The 14,809-nt window shown below is 41.0% G+C and overlaps 1 protein-coding gene across 3 annotated transcripts in view; it reads left to right on the forward strand.

Annotated features, from left to right (window-relative positions):
• The window catches only part of LOC121318010 (protein shisa-like-1a), an 85,644-nt gene that overhangs the window by 66,065 nt on the left and 4,770 nt on the right, over window positions 1-14,809 (forward strand). For 2 of the 3 annotated variants that reach the window (XM_041254177.1, XM_041254176.1), the window contains exons 3-4: window positions 641-854; window positions 6,910-7,204. In XM_041254177.1, coding sequence (XP_041110111.1) covers window positions 641-854; window positions 6,910-7,204 — 509 coding nt within the window. Of the gene's footprint in view, window positions 1-640; window positions 855-6,909; window positions 7,205-14,809 lie in introns of those variants that run through there. The other variant, XM_041254178.1, reaches the window with a different exon arrangement.

A 14,809-nucleotide genomic window follows, 5' to 3' on the forward strand; every position in this document is an offset into this window, starting at 1 on the left:
CATTACGCTTTCTGTGTGGTAACTATTCACTTTTTATCATATGGCATTTGTTTTAAATATCCGTTCTGTAATAGTCTTTGGAATGTCCTTCCAATATTATTACAGTGCAGCTAAAAACATAATATAAGCATTCCCATTTCGAAATGCCCTCTCTCTGGTATTTAGAATATTCTTTGGGTAAATGTCAGGAAAATGCTCATTACTTTCAGACATGACAGTAAATTATGAAATTCTGTTTCAGTGGCATCCTCGTATCAATCTCTCCCTCCCTCTCACTCTTTTGATTTTGTAATTAAAGTCTGGCTCCATTTCAAAGCAGAGAATATTTGGGGGTTTGTATATTGTATTTGTATGCATTACCACGCTGTAAGAGCTATGACATCGGATTTTCCAGACAAGCTCACAGACAGGTAAACTGAGATATAGAGAAAACTGACAAGGACAGAACCCAGAACCTTTCAGCACAACTGTAAACACCATAAAATAGGACATTGAAAAAAAATTTCAATGCTTTACATGTGTCTGCTTTACATGTGTCTGTTGTGCTTAGTAGAACTGCTAATGTATAGATACAGTTGTAAATTACAGCAATCAGGAAAATTGCAAAAAGTAAAATATTGGTGTTTATGTGTCTCCCCAGCTCTCTCCGCTCATTTCAGAGTCTGTGAGCCCTACACAGACCACAAAGGACGCTATCATTTCGGCTTCCACTGCCCACGCCTCTCTGACAACAAAACCTACATCTTCTGCTGTCACCATAACAACACAGCCTTCAAGTACTGCTGCAACGAGACCGAGTTCCAGAACATCATGCAGATCAACCTAACAGGGACCAGCGACGGCTACGCGCACAAGTAAGTGATGCTGCCTTATCGCGGGGTACACATCCCACTGTGGCACTGCTTCAGCCCTAACGCAGGGTACACATCCCTCTGTGGCACTGCTGCTGCCCTAACGCATGGTACACCTCCCTCTGTGGCACTGCTGCTGCCCTAACGCATGGTACACCTCCCTCTGTGGCACTGCTGCTGCCCTAACGCACGGTACACATCCCTCTGTGGCACTGCTGCTGCCCTAACTCAGGGTGCACATCCCTCTGTGACACTGCTGCTGCCCTAACACAGGGTACACATCCCACTGTGGCACTGCTGCTGCCCTAACTCAGGGTACACAACTGTGGCACTGCTGCTGTCAGGGTACACATCCCTCTGTGGCACTGCTGCTGCCCTAACGCAGGGTACACATCCCTCTGTGGCACTGCTGCTGCCCTAACTCAGGGTGCACATCCCTCTGTGGCACTGCTGCTGCCCTAACACAGGGTACACATCCCACTGTGGCACTGCTGCTGCCCTAACTCAGGGTACACATCCCTATGTGGCACTGCTAATGTAATTGCAGCGCTAAACAGCACCGAATAACAAAACAAACAAACACACATGCAAACAACTGGGAGAAAGAGAGATATATATATTACATTTTATGCAGAAGTATTAGCATTAAAATATTGACAACTGTTATGATTTGGTACTAAAAGCTGCTAAAAAGATAGCTCCGTGGCACTAGGTCACTAGGATTGTGAAACCTGGGAATAATTAATTTCCACTCTCAAGCTCTCACTGTTTGTGTCAGATCAGAACACAATCACTCATCATAAATATGACTACCTGCAGTCTTACAATGGGCTGATACATCTGGTCACATCACATCTGCCCAGTTTGTATGATATTAAGAAAAACCATAGATACTGGGCATTTTCTTTGTCTCTACAGGAGATATGCCGCTTCAATCGCTATACTATAAACTATGCTATACTGTAGATTTACTTTGTCCTATATTGTTAAAAGTTATGGATCATTTTGACTGTCTTGAAAATTGCAAACCAGCCAATTTAACCTGTGGATGTTTTCGTTCCCCCACTAGCTGGGCTACGCTTCACTCTTGAACAGAAGCTCTAGGTTTTTTTCTTTCTCAGCTACAGTAAAGTTTTTTTGCACCTGGAAGTTGCATTCCTTAAGCAGTACAGGCAGCTACATGAATATGTAATGGAGTGATAACTGCCTCCAAGATGAGCTCTGTTTTAATTACACTGTCGCAGCTTTCCTTACAGACAGAAACAGGTGTTATTTGCAATGAACAGATGGGAGCAAGACAGAAACTGTGGTTAGAATAGTGCTTTCACAAAGAGCCTGCAGTAGTAATGTCAGGGCCAGTGTTGCAGCACAGTGTATACAGGTTCATGGCTAAGACCAGGGTAAATGCACAGTGTATACAGGTTCATGGCTAAGACCAGGGTAAATTCACAGTGCATACAGGTTCATGGCTAAGACCAGGGTAAATTCACAGTGCATACAGGTTCATGGCTAAGACCAGGGTAAATTCACAGTGTATACAGGTTCATGGCTAAGACCAGGGTAAATGCACAGTGTATACAGGTTCATGGCTAAGACCAGGGTAAATGCACAGTGTATACAGGTTCATGGCTAAGACCAGGGTAAATGCACAGTGTATACAGGTTCATGGCTAAGACCAGGGTAAATGCACAGTGTATAAGGTTCATGGCTAAGACCAGGGTAAATTCACAGTGTATACAGGTTCATGGCTAAGACCAGGGTAAATGCACAGTGTACACAGGTTCATGGCTAAGACCAGGGTAAATGCACAGTGTACACAGGTTCATGGCTAAGACCAGGGTAAATGCACAGTGTACACAGGTTCATGGCTAAGACCAGGGTAAATGCACAGTGTATACAGGTTCATGGCTAAGACCAGGGTAAATGTGTGGTTTTAGAATTATCACCCAGTAAGGGCTTGCTGAGGATGCAACTCACTGATCCTTCTCTGTTAACATTCCTAGTGGGAAACAGATTTGATGAAGATTACTTATTTGTGCTTTACCATGCTTTCTTATACATTGTTATGCTTTTAACAATTTTGCAGTCCGATTTTTTGTCAACCTTATAAAAATCATGGGCCAGAGAGCATGAAACTTGTTGAGATTCACACAAAGAGTATTTGTCTCTAACTCCCTCTTCTAGAGCACCTGGGAGTTATTAATGCAGAGATCATTTCTAATTAAGAGTATTCATTGTAACCTTTACTCAGGCACTAATTCACTAGTTCATTGGGATGTGAAAACAACAAACCAAGTCAGAGATTGTGTTGGGCAGCCACTGGCCTGAACAACACCCACTGGACCAGATACAGGTGTGGAGTCTGAACAAAGACCTGATATAAGAGCATAAGATACGAGAACATGTATTAATGAGAGGAGGCCATTCGTACCATCTTGCTCGTTTGGTTGTTAGTAGCTTATTAATCTCAGAATCTCATCAAGCAGCTTCTTGAAGGATCCCAGGGTGTCATCTTCAACAACATTACAGGGGAGTTGGTTCCAGACTCCCACAATTCTCTATGTAAAAAAGTGTGACCCCTGGTCCTTGTTTCTTTCTTCAGGTAGAAAAAGCATTGTGGAAAACCTTTAGAATATAATAATATTAATAATTATCTAAGATTTTATTATAAGAGAATTGACGAATTAATATATATATATATATATATATATATATATATATATATATATATATTCCTAAAATATTGACAACTGTTATGATTTGGTACTAAAAGCTATATATATATCTTTTTTTAATTGCAGTTAAGAGAGAATTATTGTTAAAATCTAATCACCTGATACCACTGCTGTTATGTGCTTTGTTTCATATTGTATTATATTAGTAAAGTCACTCTTGTCACAGTGTATTAAGGAGGTGAAAACTCTGGTATCAACCATATTCAATCCTACTCCTCGTAAAGAGTTTCCAATCCCAGTGTTGATACCCGAGTGCTTGTGAATACCTGCCGCTCAAAGGGCTGAATTATAGAATTCAATGAAAAGTAAAATGCAGTAATGGTGAGGTTAATTCCATGACGGGATTTCACAGTCATCAAATTGCTCACAGTGTCCGGTGTTGGCGCATTTCTATTTTAGTGCAGTAATTGGCGCTGTCAGCCTAATTCTGTTTGTTAAATGTCCCCTCATTTCATTAAATATGGCTCTGCTGGCATGTAGCATGGAGTTCATTATGAACAGGAAGCTTCCCTGTCAGGGTGCGTATTGAGGAGGCTACACTGCGGAGGGGGTGTTTCTCATGAAAGCCTTGTGTCCTGTAAAGAAGCTCTGAACCTAGCAAGGATTCAAACGCTGTTATTATTCCCTTCCTCCTGAAATAACTCGCAAGTCAAAAGCTTTTACCAGTCTTACACTAGTGCTGTTCAGATGCTCTTCTTTCTGGGTTTGTTTCTAATTTGCATTTCGTAATCTAAGGGTAAAATAAAGGTTATTTATATAATACACGTTGTTATTCTGTGTCCTTAGTGATGCAAATGTTTAGATTTATTTCAGTTTTAAATGATATACTGTAACTCTAACCCTAACCTCCCTACTCTAACCCTTTTCTGATACAATTGTGTACTTACATATATTGTGCATAAAGATTTACACCTGAAGTACATTGTAACTATGCATAATAACATTGTAATTATGTGTAAGTGCACATGTATTTATTAAGTAACTACTATGCAAACACTCAGTAATTAGAGACACTTCATGTAAAGTGTTAAAGATATCTTTCTGTTGAACACAAATGAATACAAACAAGTCCATTTTTGCCACTGAATGCAATATTGCATTTGTTCCAGTAAAGGGTTAATATAGATGTTCTCGATCTACAATTTGTAGTCTTTTTACTATCCCCCTGTGGTTTATTTCTAGGGTTATATATATTTCCTTTTCATTTTAAGCCTTTTAGGTGGGAAACGTTTTCACACTGGTTGCTGAGCGATATTGTGTACTAGATTCGTGTATATATATATTTTTTTTTTTTTTTTTTAAGGTAAATGACAGCTCTCTTTAATGAGAGTTGCAGGGGGCAAGATGTCATTGATTTGATGCAGCAGCTGTAATAATAGAATTAGCTTTTTGGAAATATGTGTGATTTAGCCAGCACAATACTCAACCTCTCCAACCTTTTCAATAGCAGCTGTTGACATTGACATTTTTTAAATTAAAGATGTATATACAATTCAGTCACAATAACTCCAGCTCCTGAAGAATGCACAGTTCTGTGGAATAGAATGAGGAACCAAAGATCAGAGCAGCATTCCAAGCTAGTGGCAAAACTCTGCTCTCTATTTAAGATGCTGCAATCAAGGCACAGACCTGGTCATGTTGTGAGGGGAATGAATCCTTGTGTATTAGAGAGGCTGGTAGAATCTGTGGCCTTTAATTAAGTCCAAGGCAACTCTCTAATCCTTAACATGTCACTTCAAGAAGCATGAGTCTGGGATAAATGATTTCCCTCTCATGAAATCAATAAGCTGTTTCCCATACCGGTCCTGTGCAAGCCTGTACCAAACATCACAGGCATTCTCTCAGGATTGCTTCCGCTATTGTTATGCTTTGAAATCCCACAGTCTGGCTCGTCACAGCAGTGGATTACATTGCGGAACAACAACGGTGTATCATTGAATCTGACCTCTTCAGGTTACTGTAGTACAGCTATGATTTACAATGATCCTGCTTCAGAGTGCTCTGTCTGAGAAGCATAGTCGCCCCATCTTATCTTTAAAACCTAGCCTGTCTTGGGAAACAAACTGTGTGTGCTAGTTTACACAACTCTGTTCAATTTGTAATCCAAAATAAACATCTAGAGCCGTTTAATCAAATACTTTCTGTCATGTAAACTATTGCCACTCCTGACACAAAGCAACACAAGTCTCTATCTGCAGTATGGGCAGAGACTCTTACTTTCATTAGCCACATGGCACACCAGCAGAATGACACGGCAAGTGACTCACCAGCCTGCTTTGAGCTTCATCCAGTTCACACCAGGTACAGTGGCTTGCGAAAATATTGACCCCCCTTGGCGTTTTTCCTATTTTGTTAATAGTGATGTTCCAAGTTTCAGATATTTTTTTATAACCCAACCCTGATCTGTTCTTCTCCACAACTTTGTCCCTGACCTGTTTGGCGAGCTCCTTGGTCTTCATGGTGCCGCTTGCTTGGTGGTGCCCCTTGCTTAGTGGTGTTGCAGACTCTGGGGCCTTTCAGAACAGGTGTACATATACTGAGATCATGTGACACTTAGATTGCACACAGGTGGACTTTATTTAACTAATTATGTGACTTCTGAAGGTAATTGGTTGCACCAGATCTTATTTAGAGGCTTAATAGCAAAGGGGGTGAATACATATGCACGCACCACTTTTCCGTTATTTATTTTTTAGAATTTTTTGAAACAAGTTGTTTTTTTCATTTCTCTTCACCAATTTGGACTATTTTGTGTATGTCCATTACATGAAATCCAAATAAAAATCCATTTTAATTCCAGGTTGTAAGGCAACAAAATAGTAAAAATGCCAAGGGGGGTCAATACTTTCGCAAGCCACTGTAGCTGTTCTCTACAGTGGGGTTGGGACGGGATTTCATAGCCTTGGTTTCTTAGAACAAGAAGAGAGGGCCTAGCACCAAAAGTACCTTACAAGTAATTCAGTATTTTCCAAGTAATTCAAAAGTCAAAATACTAATTTAAGGATTCAAATGGTGTCTCTAATACATTGCTTGTTGCTAGTTATATATCATTAGCAGCCTTGTTTTTTCTTTCACAAAAATAAATAAAAATAAATACATTTTGGTGAAAAGACCTTGATGTCCCAAAGCAGGTGTGTCCAATCCCTGTCCTGGAGGTCTATTCCATTCCAGGTTTTACAGGTATAATGAGGTAATGAACCCCTAAAGGGTCTGGGTGGAGACTTAATTGGTTCAGTTAAAGTTTAGAACAGGGTTGGAAGAAAGACACCACCATGAGTTTCTGAAACCTGCTCCCCTTTTTTGTTTTGTTTTCCCTTTTCTAGTAACTACAGCGCCCTGGTTGGAGTGTGGATCTATGGCTTTTTCATCATGGTGCTGCTTGCCTTGGACTTTCTCTACTACTCTGCTATGAACTATGAGCTGTGCAGGTACTACTTAGTGAAGTGGGGGTTCGGGGGCCGGTGGCTGAAGCAGGGGCAGAGCCAGTGGAGCAGCCCGGTCCAGGGGTCCAGCCAGCCCCCCTCACAGCCCCCTCAAGCCTCACAGGTGAGGCACAGCCTGAAGCCAGAAGCACAGAGCCCCACCCTCATGTCCTTCCAGAGCTCCACAGCCTGGTAAGCACACCGCTCACTGTAGGGCCCTTACAAACGTTTATACATTTTGCAGTTTTCCCAAACCTTTCACATGGTTATCCTACACTATCATTTACCACGCTTTACAATACTTCTGTGTGCTTTACCATACTTTGTTACATAAGCCTTTGACTGTGCTAATTTTTATACAGGTAATCAAAAAGGAGTATGGTTTGTACGTTCTTACAAATGTTGAAAATTAATTGAATTGAAAAAAAAAAACATCCAAAGCAAATCAAGCAACTGGTCAAACAGCCCACTGCAGAGTGCCCTTAGTAAATCCTGGGAACGAGCGCCCAGTTAATAGAAAGCGTGCCCTGTGGAAAGGACGCCTCTGAGAATATTTTACTCTGTTGTTTCACTTGAAATAGACAGAGATGAAAAATACCAGCAGGAGTGAGGACTGGCGCTGAAAACCAGGGCTTCAGGAGAACTTGCAACCTTGCCCTCTCCTGATTTCAGTGTTTACGCCTCTGACCCAACCCTGTGCTCTCCTGTTTTCAGTGTTTATGCCTCCAACCCAACCCTGCACTCTCCTGATTTCAGTGTTTGTGTCTCTAATGCAACCCTGCGCTCTCCTGATTTCAGTGTTTGTGTCTCTAACGCAACCCTGCGCTCTCCTATTTTCAGTGTTTGTGTCTCTAATGCAACCCTTCGCTCTCCTGATTTCAGTGTTTGTGTCTCTAGTGCAACCCTGCGCTCTCCTGTTTTCAGTGTTTGTGTCTCTAATGCAACCCTGCGCTCTCCTGATTTCAGTGTTTGTGTCTCTAATGCAACCCTGCGCTCTCCTGATTTCAGTGTTTGTGTCTCTAATGCAACCCTGCGCTCTCCTGATTTCAGTGTTTGTGTCTCTAACGCAACCCTGCGCTCTCCTATTTTCAGTGTTTGTGTCTCCAATGCAACTCTGCGCTCTCCTGATTTCAGTGTTTGTGTCTCTAATGCAACCCTTCGCTCTCCTGATTTCAGTGTTTGTGTCTCTAGTGCAACCCTGCGCTCTCCTGTTTTCAGTGTTTGTGTCTCTAATGCAACCCTGCGCTCTCCTGATTTCAGTGTTTGTGTCTCTAATGCAACCCTGCGCTCTCCTGTTTTCAGTGTTTGTGTCTCTAATGCAACCCTGCGCTCTCCTGTTTTCAGTGTTTGTGTCTCTAATGCAACCCTGCGCTCTCCTGTTTTCAGTGTTTGTGTCTCTATTGCAACCCTGCGCTCTCCTGTTTTCAGTGTTTGTGTCTCTAGTGCAACCCTTCGCTCTCCTGATTTCAGTGCTTGTGTCTCTAGTGCAACCCTGCGCTCTCTTGATTTCAGTGTTTATGCCTCTGACCCAACCCTGCTCTCTCCTTGCTCTTTAATGATTCATGCTGCTCTGGAGGATTCGGAGGCTGTGTGTGTAAATATCACTTGTTATTGTTGGCCTGAGGTACAATACTGTAAGCGGGATGACAGAGGAAGTATGCGAGGACAGAGAGACTGTTAAGTGAAAATGCAATTTCTCTGATGCTTTATATCTCTTTTATCATTTCCATTAAATCATCATTTCCATTCCATTTTATCATTAATTATTTATTTTCAGTTTTATAAAGATTTCTATTTTTTATAGTAGAAGAGGATTCTGGTGAAGCAAATAACATAACCATATTAATAAACAAACGTGGCATAACCATGGAAAAAGCATGGGAAAAAATATCATGCAAAAAATACTGTGGTAAAGGTTTATAAGAGTACCTGCAGCATTCTTATTGTAGAGTTCTCCAAACCCCTGTGTGGCGCAACGCAGTGTTCTGCACAGTTGAATCCCCTGCTGTGAGAGAATTTATTCTAACATACTAAAAGAACACTGTCTCATGATTTGTTCTTCTATCATCTCTAACTATTAAACACTCACTAGTGTTATATTAAGAAATACTAAAAAAAAAAAAATTAAAAAAAACCTTAACAGATTAAAGTAAGGAAGTGAGGAACAGCAGTGGCGGCTTTTTATTTATCAAACCACACTGTACAACATTAACATGCAAAACCATTAGATAGACCAGACGACAATACCCTAAATGAATACAGCCCTTGTGGGAATGTGATCCTTGTGAATCCTGGATTTCAGGCTGGATTTCCATGCAGCTGGTTATCTTCATATAGCTGCACCTCATGTGTTCTGAAGCAGCTGTGGCAGAGTGGGCTGTATTACAGGGAATTCCACCATGAATGCTGAAAGGATTACCATAGAATCTGTTTGATCTCCATTGTCTCAGATTGCCTTTGCCAACATTGGTCACATGGTTCCTGGCAGGTATATATGCAACCAGACTGGCAGAATGGAGTTAGATGTGACTTTGGTGTGGCAGAGAGCAGAGCTCTGTGTAAGAGTTTAATACATGAGTGTGAATGCAATTGTGTAGTTTTCTGATGAAACTGTGAACTGGGGGGAAAATGCAACTAGACTAATAATAGGTTGCATTTTTGTAAAACAAATATTTTTTGCAGTGAATACTAGTGTACAGTCGTGCATACTTCACTCACTAATCTACTCATTGAAACAGTGAATACTATTGTATAGTCGTGCATACTTCACTCCTTATGCTTGTTTTTCATGTGCGCTTATTGTGTATATCCAGTGCTCTTCATTTCAGCAGTAGGTAGAAAGCACAGCATGACTATGACCGCTTGTGGCAAAGTGGCTGGTAAGGGGAACAAGTGTAGCGGTGATACGATGCAGGAGTGACAGGCAGACAACGGTATTTCAGTGAAAAAGGTGCTTTAAATATAATCCAGGTCTGGTGACCGTTAAATAATAAATCCCCGGCTATACACAACAATGTGTAAAGCGCGGGGATAACAAAGCAGGGCACAATCCCGAAGCAAAACACAAGACGCGGTCACCAGTCCTGGGTGTGTGCAGACATGCAGGTGCTCGGTGCAGACACAGGTAGTGTGGTGTGTAGTGGTGGTCTGGATCGTGTTGACCCTGGCGAGAGCTCCGGAGGTGTGCTTAACAGTCTAGTGCTGAATACAAAAACAGACAGTTACATGGACAGACACAACAATACAAAACACGAACACAATCCACTGTGAGAGCTCCTCTGTCAGTCCTTCTCTCTCTCTAATCGTTTAACCCAAACGAAGGAAAAGATCAGCGTTACCCTGGCCCCTACATGTAATCCCGCATGACATCTAGGTAAACGGTTGCAGCTGCCTTATTACTTGCAGCTGCCTCTCGTTTACCTTTCAAATCAATACGGACTTACAACAGAGTCTCGCTTCATTCCAGGCTGACCCACTTCCCTGACCCGGAAACGAACTGTCAGGCCAGCCCTTCCAGATACTTCTCCTCTCGTTCTTTAGCGCCCTCACAGGTCGGGAGGAAGATTCATCACCAGAACTCATATTTCTGTCACACCGCTATACCACAGGTTTCATTAGTGAACTGAGGAAACACAATCTCAGAAGTTTCCATTCATTCCTCTGTTGTTTCCATGGATCCGTAGTGATGTTTGTTAATTCAAACAGTATTGTGTCCTCTTATTGCAAGAATCCCAATGAACGTGAATGGCAGGTAGATTTCACTTGTCACGTAATGTACAATAACATCCTAACACCTCCACTTTCTATGACAGCAGTACGCTGTGTGATGTCCACTGTATTACTGAATCATGTGTTTTCAACCAGTATTGTTACTCATTGCAGGGTAGTTTATAGTAGTAGAACAGCCCAGTATTGTTACTCAGTGCAGGGTAGCTTATGGTATTAGAACAGCCCAGTATTGTTACTCATTGCTGGGTAGTTTATGGTATTAGAACGGTCCAGTATTGTTACTCATTGCAGGGTAGTTTATAGTATTAGAACAGCCCAGTACTGTTACTCACTGCAGGGTAGTTAATAGTATTAGAACAGCCCAGTATTGTTATTCATTGCAGGGTAGTTTATATTGGAGTTGCCTGTTTTTTATTCTCACAATTCATTTCAATAAAGTCTGCCATGCAATTAAACCAGACAAATGAAACAGCTGGGTTTACATTTCCAACATATCTTAATCAGCTGTTACAAATCAAAGGCAAAGTGAAAACCAGCGAATGAGAAACAAATTGAATGTTCAAAAGAATCCTGTCAATGCGAGATGAGCTGTAACCCTGGGATGACAAGGCCGCTGCACAGGGGGATCTGGCAACATCCTTTAGTCCAGAAAGCCAGATGCTGTGGTTTTGAAATCAAATACCTGCATCTGTGTTTAACAGTATTGTACAGGCAACTGTATTTTGTCATTGTGTGAGTGTAAAAGCCTTTGACATGCAGTTTTATTGATTCATTTATTTTTCAACAGGGTTTAATGCCAAAACTGCAGGCTAGCAGCTAATCTGAGCTGGTGGATGTGTCTTTTAGCTTAGTGTTAGTTATCCGTGAAATATAAAACCAAACTAATAAATATTTACTAGTGTAAATTGCACCAGACATTCAGCCCTCTCCCCTGTGCTTACAAGTTAGGGTTAGGGTTAGGTGCAGTGAATGATATCACATCGATCAGGGTTAATGTTAGAGTTAGGGTTAGGGTTAGGTGCAGTGAATGATATCACATCGATCAGGGTTAGTGTTAGAGTTAGGGTTAGGGTTAGGTGCAGTGAATGATATCACATAGTGTTAGTGTTAGTGTTAGGGTTAGCAGTGAATGTTCAGGGTTAGTGTTAGGGTTAGGGTTAGATATCACATCGATCAGGGTTAGTGTTAGGGTTAGGGTTAGGTGCAGTGAATGATATCACATCGATCAGGGTTAGTGTTAGGGTTAGGGTTAGGTGCAGTGAATGATATCACATCGATCAGGGTTAGTGTTAGGGTTAGGGTTAGGTGCAGTGTTCAGGGTTATCTCATCGATCAGGGTTAGGGTTAGGGTTAGGGTTAGGGTTAGTGTTAGAGTTAGGGTTAGTGTTAGGGTTAGGGTTAGGTGCAGTGAATGATATCACATCGATCAGGGTTAGTAGTGTTAGGGTTAGGGTTAGGGTGCTATCTCGGTCCTTACCAGGTAGCTAGTCCAATCACCATCCCCAATAGGGTTAGGTGCAGTAGTAGATATCCAATCAATGTGTTAGGGTTAGGGTTATCCATGAATGTCGAGCAGGGTTAGTGTTAGGGTTAGGGTTAGGTCAGTGAATGACATCTCATCGGTTAGGGTTAGGTGCAGTGAATGATATCACATCGATCAGGGTTAGTGTTAGGGTTAGGGTTAGGTGCAGTGAATGATATCTCATCGATCAGGGTTAGTGTTAGGGTTAGGGTTAGGTGCAGTGAATGATATCAAACCGATCAGGGTATCTATAGAAGCACCTGGACTGTTTTATTTACTCGGCTGAACTTCTCAAAGCCTGTGGACAATATGGAAAATAAATTGGGTTATTAACAATGTGATGAATGTCCCAAAAATTGCTTTGGGTCAAAACTGAGGGCAAGAGAGCTACAAAAAGAAGGGATGTGCTGTGTAAAATGTTGCAGGGTCAGGATGTCAGTGTGACTGATTATAGGATTTACATAATGTATTACTTTCATTCCTCCTGAGAAAATCATGAAGCTGCATTTGCCTCTCAATCATATGAAACGCAGTGTAACAGGTGCATGTAGTGCGGCAATAAGGGAAACGTTTGATGTATTTATTTTTCATTGATACAAAATATGTATCATTCCATTTCATTTTATGTTGTTTATAAAGTCATCCCCCCCATGAAAGTCCCTTATTAACACATCGGGCTAGATACTCAAAGCTTTGTACTCCAAATAGTCCATAAATAAACAACTCAGGCATTTTATTTCGGGGGCTTAAAATACATCTCAAGTCTTATTTGATTTACAATTGTGTATGGAACGTTTATCTTCCAGAAATAATGTTGTGACAGTTTGGGGTAAATAGCTTTGAGAATCTGGCAGTGCAAAATAGTCTTTCTTTCTTTCTTTCTTTCTTTCTTTCTTTCTTTCTTTGGAGTCAGGGCTAGTATTGGAGCTAGGGTTAGTGCTTGGGTTTAAGGTTAAGGGTTAGGGGTTAGGGTTAGGGTTGGGGCTAGGGTTAAGGTTGGGGTTAAGGTTCTGGTACACGTCTGTAAAGGATCATTACAAGCTGATAATCTTTCATTGTTAAGTTAATTATTTGATCGCACGCACATCTCAAATGCATGCGCACTCCTAGAGAGAAGAAAGCTTCTCACATATTTGAAACATGAAGATGAATGGGAACAGTGTCTCAGAGGAACTGTTACATTTGATTTACTGTGTGTAATGAAGTAAACATCAAGGGTTCTTAATTAAAGCCTGAAATTGATTCAGAACCTTTTCAAAGCCCAGCCTGCCATTTAATAATCTTTCCCAGAACAGTTTCATGCATATCAATCTTTATTCTTCCTTTAGAAAAAAAAGCCCAAAATGTTCCTCAACACTGAATGAGTTAAAACTTTGTGAAAATGTGCATTTCAGCAGAGAGGGAGCTCCTTTACTCTGAAGCAGCACGTACAGCAGATTCATTGGCTGCATGTCGAAGGATTCAGTCACGTCCAGATCAAGCAGCTCCACAGTGATGTGTGGCTTGCCGGAATGTCAGAGATGCCTTTGCGTAGATGAGATGCTAGATCAGGTACCATCTGTTTTGGGGATGCCAATGCCCCCTTGGTACTTGAGGAACTAGATCAACAATGTTAATCACAATGTACTGAGTCTCTTTACAACATCAATGTGAAAGACTGGTGGACAGCATGCCAAGACGCATGAAAGCTGTGCTTGAAAATCAGGGTTATTCCACCAAATATTGATTTCTGAACTCTTCCTAATTTAAAACATTAGTATTATGTTGTTTAAAAATGAATATGAACTTATTTTCTTTGCATTATTCGAGGTCTGACAACACTGCATCGTTTTTGTTATTTTGACCAGTTGTCATTTTCTGCAAATAAATGCTCTAAATGACAATATTTTTATTTGGAATTTGGGAGAAATGTTGTCAGTAGTTTATAGAACAAAACAAAAATGTTCATTTTACCCAAACACATACCTATAAATAGTAAAACCAGAGCTGTATATTGTGCAAAAAGACATGTTAAGTAGGCAAGCATGCATAATCACATTGTAAGTGTGTGTAAGTATACATGTATTTACTAGGTAATTAATATTCAAGTAATCAGAGACACTTACTATAAAGTGACACATTTGTGTGTGTTTTTGGCACCCCTGATGAAGCTCCCTCTTTGTTCTGAATTCATTGAAAGGCAGGAGACTCCCACGGTATTAATATCGCTTGAGTTGTTCTGTTTCACAAATTTCTAATTAGATGTACAAAAAAGGCAAGCAAACACACACGTGCAATGTATGTGTGCGTAGACATGCCTTTGCTGTATGAACCAGTTTACTTACCTGCCTGCTTGATTGGTTATGCTGATGAAGGCATTAAACAAACACTAAAGGGGAGATGCCCATGTCATTAACGTCCCTCGATTAAGAGTGTGACGTTTCACATCGCAGGCATTTCTAATGAGATGTACAAGAAAGACCATATGGCAAGTATTTATTGATAGCAATGCAAAGCCTAGCGATCCTTGGCACCTCTGTGGGCGGATGGTGATGGTGTCTGTGTTCTGTG

The sequence above is a fragment of the Polyodon spathula genome, chromosome 7, assembly GCF_017654505.1.
Source record: "Polyodon spathula isolate WHYD16114869_AA chromosome 7, ASM1765450v1, whole genome shotgun sequence".
Classification (NCBI taxonomy): Eukaryota; Metazoa; Chordata; class Actinopteri; order Acipenseriformes; family Polyodontidae; genus Polyodon; species Polyodon spathula.